Genomic DNA, 24,679 nt, shown 5'->3' with positions numbered 1-24,679 from the left:
TGAGCTGGGGCAGCGGAAATAAAGGACAGCAGGCAGAATGGAGAAATGAAATGAAAGAGGTGAGGGGACAGGAAGAGAGGGCAGGGGGAGAAGTAATATGTACAAACTATTTACACAATAAGAAATGTGTCCAGGTTGTGCGCGTGATTAGTTCATTTTAGAGGAAATTAAATCACACACGCGCACAGCACTGTGTTGGTTACAACTGGAGTGGGGCGTCCAGTTATTAATCGTTCAAGGTAGAACTCGCGGAGCGTTCGGTCACTGCGTGTAACTACCTGACGGAGAACAGACGGGACGTCAAGCCCGTGTGTTCGAGGAATGCACAGAGGCTCACCAAAGTGCGCTCACGAGTGCGCGCACTGCCCTGCGGCCACAATAGCGTCTTGATGGAGTCTGGTTGTATGCCCTGCGCCCTATAGGCCGCGAGCATATCGCGACGAGCATCGGCGAACGCGGAACAGCGAAGGAGCAGGTGTTCTAGTGTTTCCACTGCACCGCATCCGTCACACACATCACTCGTCGCTATTCCGTGACGCACCCGTCGTTCCCCGGGCGACACGCCGCCAATGCGCGCGCGGAGGATCATAAACACTATTTCAGTATGCAAAACGTGAACTGAAGATTATGGGCACAATAAGAATAGGCATTGGAAAAGGCAACACAAAGATAACCCATAAGTAATCGTCACCTTTTCCCTTCATAAATGATCGCGAGAAATACAATATAAATACATGGAAATACAAATACATGGAAAACCCCCCAAAATGTTACAAAAAGTAAATAAAGATCGCAGTTTCTTTCCTTGTATGGTGAGTTCATTTTTGTGACGCGTTTCCCTCGAAGTGTTCAAAGAAATATATATAGCAGAATCAACTTTAAATTTATGTAAAATCATGTACAGAAACTTCAGATGGTAAAGCCCAGTCTCAGATAGCATCAGCGTCGGAGAATCGGTGCGCCTATATCTGTTGCAGATAAAGCGCACACATTTTCGCTGGACAGCCTCAATCGTAGCTATGTTATCTTCCGTGTACGGGAACGTATTCTAGTATTGGGCGAATGATAGTAGTATACGCCAGAAGCTTGACTTCTTTCGTAGAATACCGCAGGGCTCGTTTCAGAAACATGAGCTTACGCATCGCTTTGTTCGTTACGTGATCTACGTGAACTGTCCACCCCAGATTGGCTGATATAATGATGCCTAAACATTTATGATCGGTGACTTGTCTTAGCTCATTGTCATAGCTCATTGTTTAATACAGGGTATAATTGTTTATGACCTTCTTAACAACTTTGTATCAAATTACATAGATTTCTGGAGCTTCGTTTACTCTGTTTGAAGTGCAGTTGTTATTTATGTGTTTCTTATAATCATATTAGTTTTACTGACTCTTCCCTTAAGTAGTGCCTGAAGAGCCCCTAGAGTATATCATAAGAAATGGCTGAAGCTTGGCTTGCGAAATTCCACTCGCCAGATCCGTACCGCTTCACCAGTATCAAGAACGCACGCATAGCAAACGACTCGCCAGCTTGGGGAGCTCGACCGAACCATTATAATGCAGAAAATTAAAAGTAATGTTAAACAGTCTCGGAAGGGAACAGCACTTTACGACTGGTAGCGAGGCACTGGAAGTGGTAAAGGAATTATGTCTACTAAGTGCAGGTAGTGACCGTATATCCGGACCACGTTAGTGAAATAAGAACAAAAATGAGGTGGAGCGCAAGAAGAAATGGGCTTTGGCAGGGCATCTAATTCGAAGGCAAGATAACCGAATGGCTGTTCAGGGTAACGGACTGGATTCTGTGAGAAGGCAAGCGTAGCAGGGGGCGGCAGAAAGTTAGGTGTGCGGATGATATTAATAAGTTTGAGAAGATACGGTGGCCGCAGCTGGCACAGGACAGCCTTAATTGAAGAGCTATGGAACATGCCTTCGTCCTGCAGTGGGATATAGTCAGGCTGATGATGACGGTGTGATGTAAATGTGACAGCCACAGCTGTATAGCAAAATATAATAGGATCTTATACTGTATGTAACATGACCTCAATTTTTCAAGAATATTGCTTCATTTTTCGAGAATGAAACAGGTGGTGCTCTTGAGGGTTATTTAATGCACGCAGTAGTACTGCTCAGCATTTGACAGCCTGTATAACGGCACCGTGGGGCAGCGCATCATGTGCCGATGTAAAGACACAGTCACAGCAATATGATGTCACACACGACATCAGCAAGGGAATAATGAATTCACGGATAAAGCCTTTATTGCAAGGGAAGCGTAGCTCTCGGCCGCTGTTGAGGAATTAGGAGGGGTGGGGGCGTCGGTGCAGAGGCAACTTCTAGTAGGTCATTATCATTGCCTTCAGAGCTTCACGCCATATGTCAGTCGACCTCTCTTACACTACTCAATGCAGCGTGCCGCGATGATACGTTGTGCTGCCGAGCTTGATCTTATCTGGTCTGCTAGGGTGGCCATGTCGTCTTGTGGTATATATGTGCTGAAATTTGTGTCTCCCTCGCGAAAAAGAAGGGCAAGCCCATATAATTATGATGATTTAGACCTGCTCAACAGTCTTCTTGGAAGTTGGTGTGTCTGTTAGATGTTTTGTGTTTGGCAAGGGACCATTTGTGAATTATGTGTACAGGGTACACGCCGCGTTTGTAATAACTTTAAAGCCACAGTGAGGAGAACTCTATAAATTTTTTTTTAGCAAAATCTGATAGCTCGGCATTTCATGGCTTTGTCACCGCTTGTCCGGGAGCGAAAGATGCATTTATTTCAAAGAAATTGGGATTCGAAGTTGAAAAAGTTCCCCGTCGCTCCGATTCAAACCCGGCGCCTTCTTATGAAGTCACGGGGTCCTCTTATGACGTAATAGGACGGAGTGACGTAAACGTGACGTAAACGCAGACTCCGTGATTTCTGATGCCTAGCGGTGCGGTCTAGCAGCAGACAAAATGAAAACTACCGCCGCCGCACGTTGAAGGCATCTATCATGGGTCGCTACCGTCGCTTCGTTTACGTTTGCACCGGCGTTTACCGGCGTCCTGCCAGCGTTCCCGTTCCCGAACCCGACAACGAAGTTCTCGCAAAAACTCTGGCCTGCATTTCAGCGACCTAAGCCCCACAGAGCATGCTATGCTTTTGAGGGAGCACGGTTAAGTTAGCCGCCGGCCGGTCGTTTCCCCCTTCCGCCGTGTGCAGCCGTTGCTAATTTAACGTAACCCCAGTGCGGGAAGTCGCGAGGGCCGAGGACAAAGTCGGTGCGTCGCGCGCATCGGAAGCTGTCCGAGGCTTTGGGGTCACTGGATTGCGATTCCTTGAACGGCGCCATTGCACGGTGCGGCAGGCGGCGTCGAGGAGGTTCCCACGGTTGCAAGGGCCAGTTTTTTTTGTAGCGTGAGCTACACTAGGCTACCAGTCGAGCATTTCGCAGTACACGCGAGAGGATAGTTGTGCGCATGCGTCGTTACCATGGTACATAGGAGAGGAAAGTTGTGCGCATGCGCAGTTACCATGGCAACCGGGGAGGAGGAGTGGATGCGCCGAGCGCTTCGTCGCCGCTCTTCCGGAGTCCCTCCTTTATCCCTTCCCTTATGGCGCGGTTCAGGTGTCCGTCGATATATGAGACGGATACTGCGCCATTTCTTTTCCCTCAAAACGAATTTAACCTTACGGCCGCGTTCCGCGGTGTCGGTCTCCACGGCAGGCGTCGCATGGATCACACCTACCGTTCCGCTGAACGCATCAAAGTACACCAGCGATTCATGAATTTTTTTTATGGGAAAGGAGATGGCGCAGTATTTGTCTCACTGTATCGGCGGACACCTGAACCACGCCGTAAGGAAAGGGATAAAGGAGGGACTGAGAGAAGGAAGAAAGAGGTGCCGTAGTGGAGGGCTCCGGAATATTTCGATCACCTGGGGATCTTTAACGTGCACTGACATGGCACAGCACCCGGGCGCCTTAGCGTTTTTCAGCCGCCGCAGTCGGGTTCGAACCCGACAACTCAGGATCAGTAGTCCAGCGTCCTAACCACTGAGCCACCGCGGCGGGACAGATCCACAGGTGGCCGAAATTATTGCCGAGCCCTCCACTACAGCCTCTCTCTTCTTTCACTCCCACCTTCCTCTCATCCTTTACAGCGCTGGTTCGGGTGTCCACCGAGACCCGTGAGACAATTACTGCGCCATTTCCTTTCCTCAAAAACCAATTTTTCAGTTTTCCGTGATGAACAGTTTTTTTTTTCAACATAGTGCATAAGTGCTCCGTCATGAACTGTTTTCGGTAGTTTTGATCTATCGGGTTCGGCATGAAGTTGAGGTGTGGAGCATTGTACGTTTGATCAAGCCCACCCGCTTGCAAGCAGCGTTTCCCCCGTCCATGCCAGTGTGACCCTGTGTCCAAATAACTTGAATGTTTGTTCCCACGTCTCTTCTCGCACCCGTTTCAAACTCTTCCTTTATGTGTGGTTGGCCACCGCGTCCGCTATCATTTGTGCGTCTGCTATCGCTGTGTATGAGTCTGCTAGGATTTGATATATAGTTATTTGCAGTTCTCGATGCTGAGGCGCCCCCGGAAGGACGAATCCGACCGCGGCGGCTGCGTTTTTATGGAGGAAAAACGCTAAGGAGCCCGTGTGCTGTGCGATGCCAGTGCACGTTAAAGATCCCCAGGTGGTCGAAATTATTCCGGAGCCCTCCACTACGGCACCTCCTCCTTCCTTTCTTCTTTCACTCCCTCTATCCCTTCCCTTACGGCGCGGTTCAGGTGTCCAACGATATATGAGACAGATACTGCGACATTTCCTTTCCACGAAAAACCAATTATTATTATTATTATTATTCTCCATTTAACAGCAACAATAAAAATAATTGGCCATCAGGAAAGAAAAGCGCAGTGACTGTCTCAGGGGTGCACCTTAACCATGCCATGAAGGAAAGGATGAAGGAGGGGATGAAAGAATTTAGAGGACTCGTAGTGGAGGGCTTTGGAATAAATTCAAACCAACTAGCTATAGGGCAGCGCCTATTACACTGCACACGGGCGTATTTTTTATTATATTCTAAAAAATAGTGGTTTTTGAGGAATGGAAATGGCCCAGTAACTGTCTCACTTTTCAGTGGACATCCCAGCCTGCACCGTGAGGAAGGGTAGGAAGGAGGCAGTGAAAAAAAAGTGGTACACGAAGTCGAGAGTTCGACGAAAACTCGTCTGGTCGGGGACAAACATGTTGACGAAGAAGGAGCGCCGACCAAAGAAAACAAAAAACAAAAACAGACGTTTCGGCTCCCGTACGGGAGCCTTGTTCACCACGTTATAAAGCAGGGGTCATTTAAAATTTATAATCCAATTTCTTTCGCGTGCTGTTTCGTTTTCAACAGCCGAATAGGTACTGTGACGTCAGAGAGGTCATAGGTCACACGAGGCATGAAAAACTACAATCGGTGTTTCTACATTCGTTGTGATTCCGACAGTTGAGGAAGGCTGGCTTCAGCACTGTAGTGAATTAAAACTATCAAGCAGTGATCATATCGCAGTTTTTCTATGCCTCACCAGACAATATATAACCTCTCTTTGACATCACAGTCCTCGTTTGGCTGTTGAAACCGAAACAGCATGACTAGTAAAATTGAATTATAAATTATTTAGCGGTCGTCACGAATATCACATGGTGATTGATGCATAGTGGTGTCTTCCGCATCATTGTGGAAACAAGAACAGGCCACCAAAATTAGGTACCTACACTCCTTTAGCATTCATAGATCGCGGCTCTCCATACCACTACCAGCGCAGCGGTTAATCGATGCGCCACTGCATTGGCAGGTGGTGTTTCTATCACAGCCACTGGTAGGGATATCGATTGTGCGACCCATGTTGCTCTTCCCGAGCAACCTTTCGCGACCAGTCATTAACTTCCACCTGCTTTCCATTGGCTACAGCTGGCGTGACGCTCCTCCGAACTTACCCGAGCCTACCCAAGTAACTGCTTAAGATATATAGGGTTAGTTCGGAGCAAAAGATTCTTGCTCAGGGTTGGCACGTCTGAAATGGTGCCACCGCACTAAAACCTGCGTTTCCATGGAGGAGAAATGCCAAAAAAAAAAAACGCCCGTCCGATGTCGGTGCACATTAAGAACCACAGGTGGTCTAAATACTGAGACATACATGAGGAAGAAACTGATTTTGAGGAAAGCAAAGATGCACTAACTGCTTCGGTGATCAGCTCAACCATGTCTCGAAGGGATGAAGGAGGGAGTGAAAGAAGAGGGACAGAGGCGCTGTAGTGAAGAGCCCTTGATAAGTCTAAAATAAGGTTGTTTTTTTCAAACTTTATTTGACATCACACAGTACACGGGCGTCACGCATTTCGCCTCCGTCTGTATAAGGAACAGGGCAATATGAGCCAGGGAAACAAAAATGAAAAAAATTTGGAGGACGCTTAAGCTTCGCTTTTAAGAGCAGGACGCGACAGCGTGTTGCAGCATTGCCAAGGAATCCATGGAACGCCATCGTCCTTCGGTGCGACGCCTTGCCCGGACAATTTAAGGAAAGGAAACATATCTTGGTGGACACCCGAACCGCGCCGTAAGGCACGGAAACTGAATAAAATTTTTGAAGCGAAAAGCTTCACTACGCTAGTCAACACCGCGCTTCACGCGAGCCGGTGTATGTCGGAGCACAAGTGACGTCATACACGGCGCAGTTTCTCTCGCTCCCTAGTCACTAGTGTGCATGCGCCACTAGTAGCACCGAGCCGCAGGTGTTCCGCCGCTGCGCAGCGGCTTTCCTCAAAATCCAACTTTAATAATAATAATTGGTTTTTGGGGAAAGGAAATGGCGCAGTATCTGTCTCATATATCGTTGGACACCTGAACCGCGCCGTAAGGGAAGGGATAAAGGAGGGAGTGAAAGAAGAAAGGAAGAATAGGTACCGTAGTGGAGGGCTCCGGAATAATTTCGACCACCTGGGGATCTTTAACGTGCACTGACATCGCACAGCACACGGGCGCCTTAACGTTTTTCCTCCATAAAAACGCAGCCGCCGCGGTCGGGTTCGAACCCGGAAACTCCGGATCAGTAGTCGAGCGCCCTAACCACTGAGCCACCGCGGCGGGGCAAATCCAACTTTCGATTTTCAGTTTTCTCTTTCCTCTTTCTCTCCCTCCTTTATCCCTTCCTTTACGGCGCGGTTCGGGTGTCCAACGAGATATGTGAGACGGTTATTGTGCCACTTCCTTTCCTCAAAAGCCAAACAAAACAAGTGAGCCAACGACGATCATAGAGTTCATTGGCGTTGACAACTTTGCAAAGACCGTTCATTTTCAGGTAAGGAAAGGCGCACAACTGGCTCCGTGGGACACTGGAGACCTCAATCTCTTTCGCTTGGTATATCCTAGATTAACACCCTGCAGCGATGGCGTAGAGGTAGAACATCCGCCTCGCGTGCAAGAGGACCGGGGCTCAAATCCTGTGCCGCGCAATTCTCCACCGGGTTTAAAAAAAAAAATCCGCGTGTCGATGGAATTGCATAACCAAGGCCTGGAGTGCGGCCTGATCTCGGTGACCAGAACCGATAACGCACTCTCTCACCAGAGCAGGATTTGGCCACCCTGGTGTAGTACTTGGCCACAACCTTCTATGATCAAACCAATTAACCCTCGGCCCTCATTCCCCAGCGGCTGCAGAGCAACTGACCACGGCGGCGGTCAGACCTGTGACGCAGCGGAGGGTGCCAAGAATCTCTGGCTCCGGACAGGCCACCATTGGAATCTGAACCTGGCAACGTTTAACGCTAGAACTTTAGCTAGTGAAGCTAGCCTAGCAGTGCTGTTTGAGGAACTAGCGGGAATTAAATGGGATGTGATAGGGCTTAGCGAAGTTAGGACAGGTGAGGCGTATACAGCACTAAAGGACGGACACATACTGTGCTATCGCGGGTTAGAGGATAGACGAGAACTTGGTGTGGGATTCCTCATTAATAAGGATGTAGCTGGCAACGTAGAGGAGCTCTACAGTATTACCGAGAGGGTAGCAGCTATAGTAATTAGGCTGAATAGGAGGTACAAGCTGAAAGTGGTGCAGGCCTACGCACCCACATCCAGCCATGATGACCAGACCGTTGAAAGTTTCTATGAGGACGTAGAATCGGCAATGAATAAAGTAAAATCGCAGTACACTGTACTGATGGGCGACTTCAATGCGAAGGTGGGCAAGAAGCAGGCTGACGACCACACGGTAGGTGACTATGGGATAGGCTCTAGAAATAGCAGGGGAGAGTTATTAGTCGAATTCGCGGATAGAAATAATTTACGGATCATGAATACCTTCTTCCGCAAACGAGAAAACAGGAAGTGGACCTGGAAGAGCCCCAATGGTGAGATTAAAAATGAAATCGACTTCATACTATGCGCTAAACCTGGCATCATTCAGCATGTGGCCGTCCTCGGAAAGGTGCGTTGTAGCGACCACAGAATGGTAAGGTCTAGAATTAGCTTAGACTTGAAGAGGGATCGGAAGAAGCTAGTGAAGAAGAAGACCATTAACGAGTTAGCCGTAAGAGGGAAAGCACAGGAGTTTAGGATAGCGCTGCAAAACAGATATTCGGCTTTAACTGAGGAAGATGATCTTGATGTTCATTCAATGCACGATAATCTGACATCAATAATTACGGAGTCCGCAGTAGAAGTAGGCGGTAGGACAGTTCGAAAGGATACCGGGAAGCTATCTCAGGTGACGAAAGATCTGATTAAGAAGCGCCAAAACATGACGGCATCTAACCCTACCGATAGAATAGAACTAACGAAGCTATTAAAGTTAATAAATAAGTGCAAGGTAGCCGACATAAGGAAGTTTAATATAGAGAAAATAGAGCATGCTATAAAGAGCGGAGGTAGCCTAAAAACAGTGCAGAGGAAACTAGGCATAGGTAAAAACCAGATGTATGCATTAAGAGACAAGCAGGGCAATGTCATTAGCAATATGAATAAGATAGTTAACGTAGCCGAAGAGTTCTACACAGACCTGTACAGTAGCCAATGTTATCAGAGCGTTAATGAGGAAGACAGCAGTGCACAGCAATGCGTCATCCCGCCAGTAACGAAAGATGAAGTAAAGAAAGCCTTAGAAGCAATGAAAAGGGGAAAAGCAGCTGGCGAGGATCAGGTAACAGCAGATCTGTTGAAGGATGGAGGGGACATCGTGCTAGAAAAACTAGCCACCCTGTATACGCAATGCCTTATGACCTCGACTGTACCAGAAGCTTGGAAGAATGCAAACATTATCTTAATTCATAAGAAGGGAGACGCCAAGGACTTGAAAAATTACAGGCCGATCAGCTTACTATCCGTTGCCTACAAAGTATTTACTAAGGTAATCGCTAATAGAGTGAGGGCCACGTTAGACTTTAATCAACCAAATGATCAGGCAGGCTTTCGTAAAGGATATTCCACAATAGATCATATTCACACTATCAATCAGGTGATAGAGAAATGCGCAGAATATAATCAACCTCTATATATAGCTTTCATTGATTACGAGAAAGCATTCGACTCAGTGGAAACCTCAGCAGTCATACAGGCATTGCGTAATCAGGGGGTAGAAGAGCCTTATGTCAAAATACTGGAAGATATGTACAGCAACTGCACAGCTACTATAGTCCTCCATAAAGTCAGCAATAAAATTCCAATAAGGAAGGGCGTCAGGCAAGGAGACACGATCTCGCCAATGCTGTTCACCGCATGTTTACAGGAGGTATTTCGAGGCCTGAATTGGGTTGGGAATAAGAATAAATGGAGAATACCTAAATAATCTGCGATTTGCTGATGACATTGCCTTGCTGAGTCACTCAGGAGGTGAACTGCAAATCATGATCAATGAGTTAGACAGGCAGAGCAGATTGATGGGTCTAAAAATAAACATGCAGAAAACCAAGGTAATGTTCAACAGCCTAGCAAGGGAACAACAGTTCACAATCGGCAGCGAGAGCCCAGAAATTGTGACGGAATACGTCTACTTAGGGCAGGTAGTGACAGCTGATCCGGATCATGAGAGGGAGATAACTAGAAGGATAAGAATGGGGTGGAGCGCATATGGCAAATTCTCGCAGATCATGAGTGGCAGTTTGCCAATTTCCCTCAAGAGGAAAGTGTACAACAGCATAATCTTACCGGTACTCACCTACGGGGCAGAAACGTGGAGGCTAACGAAAAGAGTTCAGCTTAAGTTAAGGACAACGCAGCGAGCCATGGAAAGAAAAATGATAGGTGTAACGTTAAGAGATCGGAAGCGGGCAGAGTGGGTGAGGGAACAAACACGGGTTAATGACATCCTAGTCGAAATCAAGAGAAAGAAATGGGCTTGGGCAGGGCATGTAATGCGAAGGCAAGATAACCGCTGGTCCTTAAGGGTAACGGAGTGGATTCCAAGAGAAAGTAAGCGGAGCAGGGGGCGGCAGAAGGTTAGGTGGGCGGATGAGATTAAGAAGTTTGCAGGCAAAGGGTGGATGCAGCTGGCAAAGGACAGGGTTAATTGGCGAGACATGGGAGAGGCCTTTGCCCTGCAGTGGGTGTAGTAAGGCTGATGATGATGATCCTAGATTACCTGGGCTAATCCACATTATTTTTTTAAGGAAAAGAAAGGACACCTGTCTCACATATCTGGGTGGACACCGGAACCGGGCCCTAAGGGAAGGAAATGGAATGAAAATTGGTTTTAAGGAAAGGAAATGAAGCCTGTCTCACAATTCTCCCTGAACACCAGTACTGCACTGTAAGGGAAGGAAAATGCCTTCCCTTACCGCGTGGTTCAGGTGTCCTCCTTGATGCCCCATTTTTCGCTCACGGCCAAAGACGCCGACGACACCAGCTTTTCTGGCGACACGAGCTCCTTAACGCTGTCGCGTTAAAATCGGTATTGAGGTAAGACCGGGTAACATGCAGTAACTGTCTCACTCAAACACGAGTTATATATCCTAGGTGGAATCAAGAAGTGCATGCGCGTGACATGTAACTCGAAGGCAGTACAACCGATGGTCCCGTAGCATAAAGGAGAACGCAAGCATAGCGACGAGTAGCAGAAAGGTTTGGTTTAGGTTTATGGGTGTTTAACGTCCCAAAGCAACTCAGGCTATGAGGGACGCCGTAGTGAAGGGCTCCGGTAATTTAGACCACCTGGGGTTCTTTTACGTGCACTAACATCGCACAGTACACGGGCCTCTAGCAATTAGCCTCCATCGAAATTCGACCACCGCGGCCGGGATCGAACCGCCTTTCGGGTCAGGAGCCGAGCGCCATAACCACTGAGCCACTGCGGCGGCTATAGCAGGAAGTCAGGTAGGCTGACTTGATTTAGGTTTGCGGGTATAAGCTAATAATTGTCACTTTGGGGCCAAGAAAATGGCGCAGTAACTGTCTCACTTCTCGATGGACACAGCAATGTGCTGTGAGGAAAGGAAGGCAGGAAATAAAGAAGAAAGTGAAGGGCTCCGGAATAATTTCGACCACCTGGGGATCTTTAACATGCACCGATACCGCACAGCACACGGGAGCCTTTGAGTTTTGCCTCCAGGCGTTTATTGTTTCTGCAGCAATAAATGCCGCTTGTGTCAGCACACACTTCGTGCCTTGCGCTAACTTTCGCAAAACAAACAGAGCGAACATTCCCAGGAAAGGTGTTTGCGTTCGTAGTCATTCGCGCCTGTGGAGGGAGCATGACCGAGTGGGCTGCATCTTTCTGCATGTAATCACTTTCGTACAGCAGCTAGCGTCGATTTGCCATATTAGCAGTTGTGTACTCGCCCTTATTTATTTTTCTCTGTATTAATTTCACATGTTCTCGCCATATAATGTACCAATGTTTTTTGAGCTTGAGTGTAATACCATCCTTCTATTTATCTATTTATGCGTGCATTTAATAGAACAACTTATCTATACTGTCAAAAGCCACTAAATACGGGGGCAGCCACCTCGTCACACTGCTTATTGAAGCAACTTTTTTGCAACTGTTCCTTTCTTTTGCAGTTAAGAATAAATAAGTAATTATTATAATGAATTCCCAGAGAGAAGAACACTAAACTATCAGAGCAGTTCCAGGAGTGCCAAAAATTGGTCAATGCTTTTAGCCCTGGACCCGCCCCATTGGCGTATACTTCCCAACACAGAGGGGTGTACAGTTGGATACAACTCAAGAAGCAGCAAATGCCTCTTAGTGCACGTCCTCCAGCCAATGGCGTCGACCGATTGTCATGACATCACGGTTAATCCCCATTGTGAGTGCTAGCGTGGCATCCCAAAAGGCTCTGGTGTGCAAGGTTTAAGCAGATTAATCCCGATCGCACAACATTTAGTCAATGCCATTGGCTAGAGCACAGAGTTCCACAATTTTACCTAGATGGAAGGCTGGCGGCACTGTACTTCATCCACCATGTACAGGCGCAGGAATGCCGGAAAGATGACGTTTTGCATTTGGCTTGGCTACAGTTGGGCACAAAACCTCGATTCAGCCCTAGCAATATGACTCTTCTCAAGGCAAACCTCGAAGAAATGCTGAGAAAATTTTCATACAGGCCTAACACTGAACTTTTACTTGCGTTAAAGTTACTGAAGTGAAAAACACACAACTGAAATAGTTTAATCTGCAAACAGAGGACAGCATCGCAATAGCCGAGGTTTTCCTTGTTTGCCTTCTTTTATTTTTCGGCGCACTGCTCGAGCTCTATTTTAGTTTTCGCCAATTCTGTCGGTACATCTCTCCAATCGATGGGACGTTCCGGAATCTGTAGGAGATGGCACTGAACAGCTCTTGATCGAGTACCTCAGTGAGCAAGAAAAAGAAGTTTGATTTGCAGCTGCGTAGCACATGATAGTATTCCAGCAACTAGATATGGCACTGCATTTCCAAGGGGTACTGATAAACTCTTAGTGCAGCCATACAGTACATTGCACGATACCATGCTTAGTTTTTTTTAAGAGATTTCTAAAATCCTTAGTCTTTACACAAAACAACATCATGCAACATGATCAAAAATGTTTACATGCTGTTCAGTACTTCTGTTCAGCATTTTCATCACAATTTCTTCAAGTTGCCACAATGTAATTATCCCTATCGTCACACAAGAAGCATATCGCTGCAGAGCAGTAATGTATAAAAAAAAGGCTTTTGCATGATTCTCACTTGCAGTGCAGTTGACCGACACATACACATTTTTTTAAGGGTGCACCAGATGTTATCTGTTAAACATATTATTGATTACAAATGATTCTGCACAAAAGACATAAAAATGGATGGGTTTTTATTAATCACATTAGTCTCTCACACAGTCACAGCCTTCGCAAAACTCATTCGGGCTACAAGCACTGCACTTTGTTTCCCTTTAGTTCTGGCTCACGCACTTGAGAGCACAAATTACGGCTAGTGCACTTGCCGACAAGCAGAGGCATGTAGACCAGCCCATCTAATTATTTTTGCCTCACTGCTTGGCAGACGCGGGCACGGAGTGTAGCCAGAAGCAGGTGTTAAATTTAGGGCAAGGAGTAAAGGGTCAATGCAACCGGAGTGGGCAATGTAAGAACATGAAAAATTAAAATAAGAAAAAAACATAAGCTCCTTCATAGGAGGGGGGGGGGGGGGGGGGGGTGCATGAGATATACCGAGGTTTTAAAGGGGCTCTGAAATACCTTCCCACCTTCCGAGGAGAGCACATCACTCAATCACTGCATTGTGTTGGGATGAACACCTGAGCCAAATAACTTCCACATGCGGCGGGTCAGCCCCCGACGGTGGGGCCAGCAGTGAAGTGCCGACCTTTCGGAGCACAAAAAGTGACGAGAGGAGAGAGAAAGGCACGGAGGCACTGAAATTCAAATTTTTGACTGCAGACAACTTGGCTTCTACAAAGCACATAAAAAAAAATACTTGCTGGAGGATATTTGCAAAGCAGCATCCTTGAACATCACAGGCATACCGCAACTTTATTGGACCCTCTTTCAGAGCCCCTTTAAAGAAAAAGGGTTGGGTGAGGAAACACATCATGCTTCGAAAATGAAATAAACCATACTGAAGCAGAGAACTGAGGCCAGTTAGCCTACCCTCCCTCTGCCCCTAGCATCAGTCTGGAAATGACTGAGCAATGGGGAAGGGGGGATGCATATGTACCAGGCAACACAGAGCCCTGCAAACAGCCATGCTGTAAGGTTTAAAAGATTTTGTTCTATGAGTGCACCTCAAACACTGGTATATTACAATAACGATGGTACAAGGCTGCACAATTATGCCCAACATAGTATCACAGCTGTTAGCCTGCACATGAATGATACCCCGATGGGATGCACTGCATTGTACTGATAAAACGCTTAGTTGTGCGCACATTATGTAGAAAAAGGCCATGCATCAAAAGTGTAAGGTAGGGGGAACTTTCCTCTGGTGAAAGAGTGAGCAGATGGCAAAATGACAGGACATGTCTTTCCAGCAAAAACATATCACCTACATGCACGTGGCTTTGGGCCAACAAAGATTCTACCATACCATGATTATGGGCAAAGCCTCCACCCCTTTATATTCTTGCTGCTTGTGCTTGTTGCAGCATATACTGCACCACTCAGTGCAGGCAGGATGCAGTTAAAAACCTCTAAAACCATTAGGTTCATTAACAGGTACAATGCTCAGTTCAATACATACTGTATCCTGTATCATGATTCTACACACGGCACTGTGCAGGGTCTCTTGTAGCGTACAGTGTCCAACAGGGCTCAAAAGTAGCTGTGAGCATGTGCAGTGATGGCATCTGATAAAAACTAAAACAAAACAAAGTGCAAGACCACAATTGTAACCTCCTTGTTAGTAGCCACACGTACACACAGTTGTGACCGCGTCATTGGTGCTTAGAGATACAGAAGCTGCAGTGGCGTGCAGGCTTAGGGCAGAGGTGGATAAGCAGGCTGAGACCTTACAATACTATACTGATTTTCATAAAACGACCGACTAAAGCAGTGAGTGGTAAAAGTCCAATGTAATCTGTAAAGAAAGCACTTCTTGATAACTTTTTTTTTTTCATTTTGAAGAGACTGCACAGTCATTACTGCCGATAATGGCAGGTTTGAACATTGCTGTTTGACTGCCATATATTGCTCCAATGCTGCTGTAAAAACTTTCTTTCATGCAGAAGCAAGCTAGGCAAGCCAGAAGAAATAAATTGGTAAATAGCCTTTTTATAGAAAATCACCATTTTCAAGGTGCATTTTAACTACAAATATCCCTCGTTTAAATCCACATAGTAGGAGAGCATAGTAGCAAGAAGCACATAGCAGGAGTGAAGCACTATGTATGTTTGGGACAGCATGAAACAAATACATGCTCCTGCAAGCGCTTTGTCATGCAATGCATGTGATACTGACCTATTTATTTCATTACTTTCAATGCTGAGCCCTTGCAGTGTTCAGTTATGGTTGGCTTTGAACAACAGCACATATGTGTACTTTATTCTGCTTAATGTACTGTCATGTAGTTGCCGCAGGCAGAACCCTCAAGTTGTGCTCTGTGGCTTTTTGTATCTACCTATTCAATTTTTTTTTATTTTAAATAAATAAAGAAATAAATAAATGAGATCACTGTCATATATAGTATATAAAAAGTCTGGCATAATTCAAGTCGTTCAAGCATGGTGAGCAATAACTGCACACAGAAAAATGTTTTCTGAAAAGAACTACACTAGAACTCATCTGCAACACTCAGGCTTAAAATAGCCAAGGAATGTTATTTTAAATTCAAAATTAAGTAGTAGACATCACAGATCTGGTTGGTCATTTGAATCTGAACAGAACGCAGCATAAGATTCAAGGGTTATACAGTACCAGCTCACAACTTTAACTACAAAGGACCTCTACTGACCTACATCATCGGCACACGTGCAACCAGTGTGGCGGGCAAAACACTGCCACACCACAACACAGTACCGTAGGTGTGAAGGGATGCTCAAATTGTGCACGAAAAGGTGGCAATTACCTGATCAGCGGGTGCAAGCAAGATGAAGAGATAAGATTAGAGGCTTGTATGACCATTGCTATCTTGAGGTTCACTGTTTTGCAAACAGAGAAGTGTAAAAAGCCTACAGGCCCCATTTCTGAAGAAGGAGATCTAATGGCACAAACCGACCCCCCCCTCCGAGGAGGAAGAGCTGTGGGCACCTATCACGAAACAAGTTACGCGCAGTGATCACATTTTCCAATACATTGTGAAATGACCCACTTCTGCTCAACATTTTAGAAAAACTTAAGAAGTGTGCCTGCTACCACCTCTGCCTCATAGCTTCTGCACGCCACAGTAAACCAGCACAACCAAGCCTGAGCAAAAATAAAAGCAGCTTTCAAACAAGCAACACAACATATGCAAACACAAGACCAATGAGCAAATTGACACGCCGAAAATTGGTTGGGCACAGAGAAAGATTTAGGAAGTGTTAACAAGGCGACAATAGCTGCAGCACAAGTAATAGCTTGCGCAGACTGAAAGGCAAATTTTGCTGCTAATGCGGGAAAGCCATCTTTTGGCAACTATGCTTTAATGGTAAGTGCCAGCAGTTTGTTTCTCATCGAATTAGCAAGTTTACTGCGGAACGCAGTTTTGTGACAAGTACACACAAACACAAAGAAAACAGGGAGTTAGCTGCTTTTGTTGTAAAAAAAAAAATGAAGGAAAGATAGCGCAGAGGACACGAAAAAGTGCATATACATGATAATCATAACGAAAAAAATACTAAGTAGTAGCAAGCTTTAATCTGCACCCGTTATCGCTGGTAAAAGGTTCGCATGGAATATAAGAATGTATACTATTTGTATATCTATATATATATAAAAAAAGCCATGCATTTGTCTGAGCAACAGCAATTTGGCAATACATAGAAAAAAATGTTGCACAGGCCCTACACATAGAACGCTAGGGAACAGAATGATAATAATAATAATAATAAAAAAGTGGTAATGACCCTCTTTTTCGCCATTGCACATACGACAGCGAAAGGCCACTCAATAGTTAACACAACACGAATACTACCACACAGTGGCCTGGCTTTCAGGCAGAGCACTGCACTCAGGATGTCGCAATATGCTTACATTGGAGGCTTAGAGGAATGAACAAAGAAAAGCTAAAAAGAGGACGGCAGTTTAAGTACTAGACGCAGCTGCAGCCTGCTGTAAAGATGCAGTATGCTATACGAAACGCACAGCCGCGTGTGATTTCACACAAAAACGGCACAAACAAAAATGAAGATTTGTCATTATATTATGACACAGACAGACAAAATGTCTGAGAAAAAAAAAGCTATAAATCACAACGCTGAAGTGAAATCCATCCTGTCATGTTTAAAATACGCTTGGCGCAATGTACCAGGGCAGCTAAGGTAAGTGCTAAGGCAAGTAACAAGACAAGCACCAAGACAAGTACCAAAACAAGTACCAAGACTGCACTAATAAGCTGGCCAGATGTCACCTCTTTTTTCACCCTTAAAATTCTTGAGCAATAAAAGAATGTAGGTAAGTGTAAGGTACCTTGAAACTTGTATGGATTGTGATTGCGTACAAGAATGCCACTAGCAGTACTAGCTAATAAAGAAAAAAAACTGAAAAGTCAGTCTGACCTTACCTCAGGCCCTGTGACATTTAGGCGAGCAAAAAGTATAAAAACAACTTGGACTCAGCTTAAAATGCTGTAAAAATAATACATTCACCATGCGTAGGCAGATCTTAAGGGAGGCCAGAGACAGTTCCAGCAAACATTGCAACGGAGTGCAGTGACAACCAATAGAAACATAATATGAGAAGGGAGGCAGCAAGCAATGCATTAAGAACTGCCAAAAACTTGGGTACTGCACAAAGATCAATGCAAAAACAAGGCAGCTGCAAGTGCAACTTATTAAGGTGGGACGATTTCATCATTTGCAAGATGCAATACCAAGTAAGGACACCAACAAGCAATAACAGCATGTAAAAAAAACGAAAAAACAAAACATGGAAATGAACATGAAAGGATGTGGGAGGCCTGAAAATACTGACAGCAATACCCTGCCCGTGTGTGTGTGTGTTTTGTGCGGATGCAACACAGATGCAGTGAGAGATGAACGCAGAGCTCCGGTGTGGACGGCAACCCACACTGCGAGAAGTGCAGGAATCGGGTGCAACTCCAGGATTGCGTATGCATGTGTGTATGTTTGTGCGTAGGCAGGAGGGAAGGGAAAGGGCAAAACAGGGAGACACCACTACGTGTTTTCCTGGTAGGTCACGTGCGCTGAAAAGTAAAAGAAAATAAAGCAGAGCATGTCATGCAAGGGCCTGGAAACGATACAAAAGTGAGGAAAAAATTAAGGAACAAAATCTGGCTATGACAAAACTTGAAAACAGAATGACGGGCAATGCTTTCATGCACTGGTGAAGTGTTTTCGGTCATAATTAACGACAGTTTTTATAATTTTTCATGTGTATTGCAATAACCTATTACAGTCCAACCCCTACAAATTTTTGCCACAACAAAGAATTTTTGATTCCCCATCAGCAAACCATATACAGGGTTATATTGAATAGTTAATTTTTTAACTATTACTTCTAGGATCCCTAATGAGAGGCATGTAGGCCACTGTGCGTGATATCCATATCAGTGTTTAGAATTTCGAAAACGGCGCTGTCGCCTAACAAATTTTGGGTGCTTCAACAAGTTACGTGCAGTGGAGAGGTTGCTTTGCCTGAAGTTTCCCCAAAGTGCATGTATTTTAGCGTGATGTAGCCAAAACTTGTTGGGCCACAGCGCTGAGGGTAACTGCGTTTTCAAAATTCTAAAAACTGACATGAATATTACTTACGGCGGCCTACGCGGCTCTAAAATAGTTAAGGAGCCTAACAGAAATATTTGCTAACCAGCCTGCTAGTTAGCATGTCTTAGCTGTATTCTGATGTACTACACCAAAAGAAGTGCTCTTCTAATTCAAAACGCCTACGTTAAAAAATTGTGTAAAGTCTCAGGTGAAACAACCTGTATATTGCAGTGCAATTCCTTCCCCCCACGACAGTTTTTTGGAGTGAGGTTACACTTCTAAGAAGTTTTTGCAAATAAGCTGCCGATTTTTTTTTGCGCATTCATTTATGTTTATCTTGTTTGATTTCACCAAAAGTGGCTGCCAAAGTCAATTTGCTTCTAGAATGGCACCGCTGACATTCCCTGCAGAAGCAGAATTAATGTGCATGCATGTGCACATAACGATGCGATCCAGCGCATGGCCTGCAATGGTTTTGCCGACTGCTCAGATTTAGCGCATGTTACCTGCGGCCGTTGCTGCGAGAGCGCTTTCGAATGGTCTACTTTCTCACTCGTTTTGATCAAGAAGGTATGGGGGAAATCAATTGTACTTTCATTTCAATATGAAGTTACTGTGTCGGCAGTAGCAGGCAAAAATCTTAAGGCCTTTTATGGCAAGTGGTGGCTAGTTCCAAAGCACTTTTGCTAAGGATTTAGTGCAAAACACGTTAGGCCTAGCGATGCCGAAACAGGAGCACATTTATACTCCATGCGACAATGAAAAAAATATAAATTTTGATAGCCAATGCAGCGGGTGTGTTTATTACATGAATATGCTGTGTAAGATTCCTGAATACAACGAAAATGGTGCCATGACGCTGGTTTCGAAATAGCGAAAAACCAAAGCCAACAAATTTTTGTAAATAAGCGCTGTTTGCGAGATGTGCAGTACCTGTCAATATTCTGGCCTAAGCTCACGACAACGAAGTTTCAGCTTCACAGAAATTTTTCGCAGGTCCCGTGAATTTCGTTGCAGCGGGGTTTGACTGTATACACGTTGGCCCAGGTTTCGAAGTGATGGATGCACGAGAAATGAGTGCGCTCCATGCGAACTGGTGCAACTAGTAAAAACAGTGCAGTGATTGGAACACTGTTCTCACGCATGACCACACACCGTACAATGCAGCAATGTCTTTTATAATGGGGCGGAAACAACCTGCCAGATCTCATCGCAAAAACATGCAAGAACCATGTCTATGCCATGCAATGGTTCTGCAGTCTATTATATTTAGAGATATTTTCCAATGGAATGCCACAAAAATAACTGGCAATTATTAAGAAAAAAAAACCACATGCTTCATTAACTATACCATTAAATTCTTTTGCCCTTAAATCGACAGATGACAAACATGCAAGTGTGCACAGGCATTTCAAGGGAGCTTCCAACAGTAAGGCATATTTTTTGAAGCTTACAGCCCCAATGTTGATGAACCATTCATTCTTCAACACTTACATGATAAAGCTGCGCAGCGATAAATTTTTTCAGCAGCAGAATAACACAGCTGTGCTTCCAAAGGAGAATTTTCTACTTCCCCATTGCTATCGAGCTGTCCTGTATAACAGACCAACCATCTTTTTCACCACTTATCAATTTTATAAAAGCCCATACAGCTGCACATACCAAATGACTCCCGCTATTGCACTTTACACAAACAATTTTAGGAGTAATGGCTGCAACTTTTGCTGAATTTTTGCCAGCAAGGAAACAAATGGAAATAAAAAATTGGGAACGAGGGAAAGATGTGAACAACCTTACTTTGCAGCAACCAAAACCACAGAACCATTGAGAGCATAAGTGTGCACATGGGGATAATATATTTAACAGTCAAGGTCCTTATCAGTCCATACAATGCACTTCACCTAAACATCTGAATGGCAAAACTGAATTTGCTTCCAAGGTGCAAAGGCTGCTCATAAATCAACAATAATTGTCAGCATCAAAACGATCCTGGCTGGACTGCGAACCTCTCAAATTTTAGTCATGTGCAAGGCTCACCTCCTTAGAAACAGGAAGACAGAAACTGTAAGCCTATATCATCCCTGAAAGAGGGCTTCAAGCTTTCTGTGACATCTATTCTTCTCTCTACAGGTTAAAGTGTTAGAGGCCATGATAAGTGTCAGGCCACAGAATAACTGCCGGAAGGCCACCGTGGTGAGAACCCACAGGAAGATGGCCGGGAATTGATAGAAACACAGAAAAACACCACGGGAAGAGTTCTCTTTCAGAACATATGCATCTCATTATATCAGCTAGAATGCCCACACAAGATCCTTAAGTGAATTGCTCTGCCCTCCTTCCCCTCAAACACTGAGACTCACCTGCGACCATCTTGCTTCGCTCCATGACCTCCTTGGCAATGGTGTGGCTGAGGGCGAGGAGGTGTGCTCGACGCCGCTTCTCCTCGCCCACTTTGGAGCGCAGGGCCTCCACTGATCCCCGAGGGGCACCCAGGTCTTCGTACCTGCCCAAACAGCAACAGCCTTGCACCCTAGATTCATATTTTGCGACCTCTACCAGAGCCTCTGGTTGAGTTCGACATTGTCCTGCACTTTCTGTGGAGCATTGCAAGAGAAACAGCAGTTGAACTCTCACCGCCGCATGCAAGTGGAAGCAAAAAAAAAAAAAAAATCCTACAGCGGTAGATTAATGCAGTCTAGCATTACGCACAGAAACTTGGCTGCATTGCGTGTGACATCATTGCTATGCTGCTGTCAGACCTTTAGCATTTATGCACCTCAATGGCTCAACCATCCAACACATTTAGAGCCCCTGCACCAAAAGGCACTAATAATTACCATCACTCTGAACTTTTAAGCGACTCTTAGCAAGACTGAATACATTGGGTGCAGCCATATTTCAAGCCAGAGCAAGTGAATACATTTGAAATTCTGAAAAGTTCGTGAATAGTACAGCTGAACCTTGTTTAAATGAAGTCAGAGACCCCTGCGATAGCTTTGTTATTGCCATTACTTTGTTACAATGGTAAGTGGTCTTAGCTGCAACTGTCACATGCTAACGCGCCACTTTGCATGATGAGGAAAACGAAGCCTGCATTTATTATGGCACCGTTTTGTGCTGCAGAAGCCTTCAACAAGTGTACCGAGTGCCCACCATGCGGTTGAATTTATGTGCACCAACCAAACATGTCAATGTGCGCCCATGTCTACGGCTGCCGCATGGGTTTTACTGCTAGACAATGGGTCTTGCAGGAATAATGTCGAACAGGACAGAGAGAGCTATTCAGAATATTTAGCTCCATTTTCTTGGTGCTGAAGCTGATAGAGGCCCCTGTAAAAGAAGGCGTAGAGTGCCGATTTTGACGTGTCTGTTTTGGATAGCTTCGTCAAACAGCTCACGAGCACGGTGGGCCATAACACTTCACCGCATGCCAGAAATGTTTTGCCAGGAATGCATACGCCAGGCCAAAGGCTTTGGTGGCTGTCTCCTTGTCAATATACAGTAGAATCTCGGTGATACGAGTCTCACGGCGTCGGAAAAAAATTCGTATCATCCGAAATTTTGCATCATCCAAACGAAGAAAATTCGTATGCAGAAGCATGAAAAATTCATTCACACAGATCTGTTTATGGCTGACGGGATTTGTTCGTTGCTGTGCGGCCACAGCTCGCTACTTGCGGTGCGCACCGTGCGATTAGCGATCACGACTTTGGTGATGTGTGCGGGCCGCGCACCGCCACTCACAGCACACGTTGCGTACCGCGTGATTAGCGATCGCGACTTTGGCGATGTGTGCGGCCGTACACCGCCACTCACAGAGCGCATTGCGTTCCGCACGATTAGCGATCGCGACTTTGGTGATGTGTGTGACCGCGCACCGCCGTTCACTGCATGCGCGTGGTGTGTACTGTGCGATTAGCGACCGCGACGTCGGTGATGTGTGCGGACCGCACACCGCCGCTAAGTCCGCTTCGCGCATCGCGCGATTAGCGATCGCGACTTTGGCGATGCGTGCAGGCCGCGCACCAGCGCTCACTGCACGCAGTGCGTACCGCGCGATTAGTGATTGCGACTTTGGTGATGTGTGCGAGCTGCGCATCGCCACTCGCAGCGCGCGTTGCGTACCGTGCGATTAGCGATCGCGACTTTGGTGATGTGCGCAACCGCGGACAGCCGTTCACTGCATGCGCGTGGTGCATACCGCGTGATTAGCGACCGCGACGTCGGCGATGTGTGCGGACCGCTGCTCACTGCACGCTTTGCGTACCGCGCGATTAGCGATTGCAACTTTGCTGATGTGTGCGGGCCGTGCACCACCACTCACTGTGCGTGGTGCGTGCCGTGCGATTAGCGATCGTGATGTCGGCGATGTGTGCAGACCGCACACTGCCGCTCACTGCGCGCGGTGGGTACCGCGCGATTAGCGATCGCGACGTCGGCGATGTGCAGGCAGCGCTTAGTGCTCGAGGGTGTGGTCGTGGCTCGCGCGTTCGTATCATCCGTAGAGGCGAGAGTTCAGAACATCCGAAATTCCGCACATCCTATACAATGCACTCTGGCCGGGGAATTTCGCGAATTCGTACCATCGTGAAATTGTATCAACCGGGTTCGTATCACCGAGACTCTACTGTAAATTTTTCACACTCTTGTTTTCCACCGCTTCACTCTGTGAAACCAGCAGGACCTCAATACAGTCAAGCACATTGCCATATGATTTTAGCTATACAACTATGCAGCGAACATGGAGACAAAACTTTACATGAAACCACGGAAGCAGAGTGCGCTCGCAGTGGGTCCTGTGCAGTGAGCATGTTGGATAACGGGAGAACTGCAGTTTATCACAGTGAATCGGTACTGAAGTGTTGGGCCCCATTAAGAACTGACATGCGCAAAAGGCCAGTGGGGTTCACTGGCGGTTTGTTATACTGTAAGAAAATTTCAATTTGTAAGAACGAGATATCAAATACAGTAGAACTGCGCTGATACAAATCTCATGGAGTCGCAAAAAATATTCGTACAGTAAAAGCTCGTTAATTCTAACTCGATGGGGACTGGAAATTTGTTCGAATTAAGCAAAGTCCGAATTATCGGAAGGCGCTAGGATGAGCGGTCACAGCGCCCCGCCGCGTGGGCAGAACCCGAAGCAGTCACATCTAGACTTGTTATCGCGAGCTAGATGCAACTACACGTTTGTGGTGGGCAAACTCTGAGAATTTAATTCATCCAGTCCTAATGGCAAATGGAATAAATTGATCGGCCAGTCATGCGTCAGAAACAAATACTGGAATGCATTCGTATGAGCAGCGAGCTTTAGTGCTGGGAATATATGACGCTATTTATGCACTAAAACATGTTTATTTATGGGCAAGGGTTGTCAAAATTAAAAGTAATCATTTCTTTTCTTTTGCCGAGACTCCATCAGCATGATCTGCAGCTTGCCCAAAACTCGTGCGCAACGCCAGAGTTCTCACTGACAGAGAAATGGCGTGCTGCAACATCGAGCGCCGATGCTACTTCATGTGCACTTGGCAGTGGTATAGTCTCGTCGCCTCCATCGGACTCATCACTGTCGGCTGCGTCCACCGCACATGAGCGCTGTGACGTCTGCTGGAAGCATGCAGGCTCAATTATATCGGCGTCACTCAAGGACTCCAACGTCTCCATGCTGCTGTCCACGTAGCTCGCGCTCACGGCACCAACAAAAGCCGTCATCGCCCAAACCACCATACTACGTTGTTTACACCACGTGATCGTGACCCAGCGACCGCTGCGGCACAATGAAAACCTGGAACGGCTCCCGCCCTAGCATCAGCAGTGCAGGCGAGTGCTCCGGCAGTGAAAACCTGCTAGAGCATGCACCGGAACGCGGGCTCCGTGATTCTC

The 24,679-nt window shown here is 46.1% G+C and overlaps 1 protein-coding gene across 3 annotated transcripts in view; it reads right to left on the bottom strand.

The window, feature by feature from the left end:
- Nucleotides 1–15,578: 15,578 nt before the first annotated feature.
- LOC144128437 (uncharacterized) overlaps nt 15,579–24,679 on the bottom strand; it is a 50,833-nt gene continuing 41,732 nt past the window's right edge. For all 3 annotated transcript variants that reach the window (XM_077661836.1, XM_077661835.1, XM_077661837.1), the window contains exons 22-23: nt 21,157–21,299; nt 15,579–18,276 (exon numbers count right to left, since the gene is read on the bottom strand). In XM_077661836.1, coding sequence (XP_077517962.1) covers nt 18,248–18,276; nt 21,157–21,299 — 172 coding nt within the window. In that variant the 3' untranslated portion in view covers nt 15,579–18,247. The remainder of the gene's footprint in view (nt 18,277–21,156; nt 21,300–24,679) is intronic.

Source organism: Amblyomma americanum, chromosome 4, assembly GCF_052857255.1.
Source record: "Amblyomma americanum isolate KBUSLIRL-KWMA chromosome 4, ASM5285725v1, whole genome shotgun sequence".
Classification (NCBI taxonomy): Eukaryota; Metazoa; Arthropoda; class Arachnida; order Ixodida; family Ixodidae; genus Amblyomma; species Amblyomma americanum.
This window is presented reverse-complemented; position numbering and strand designations above follow the sequence as displayed.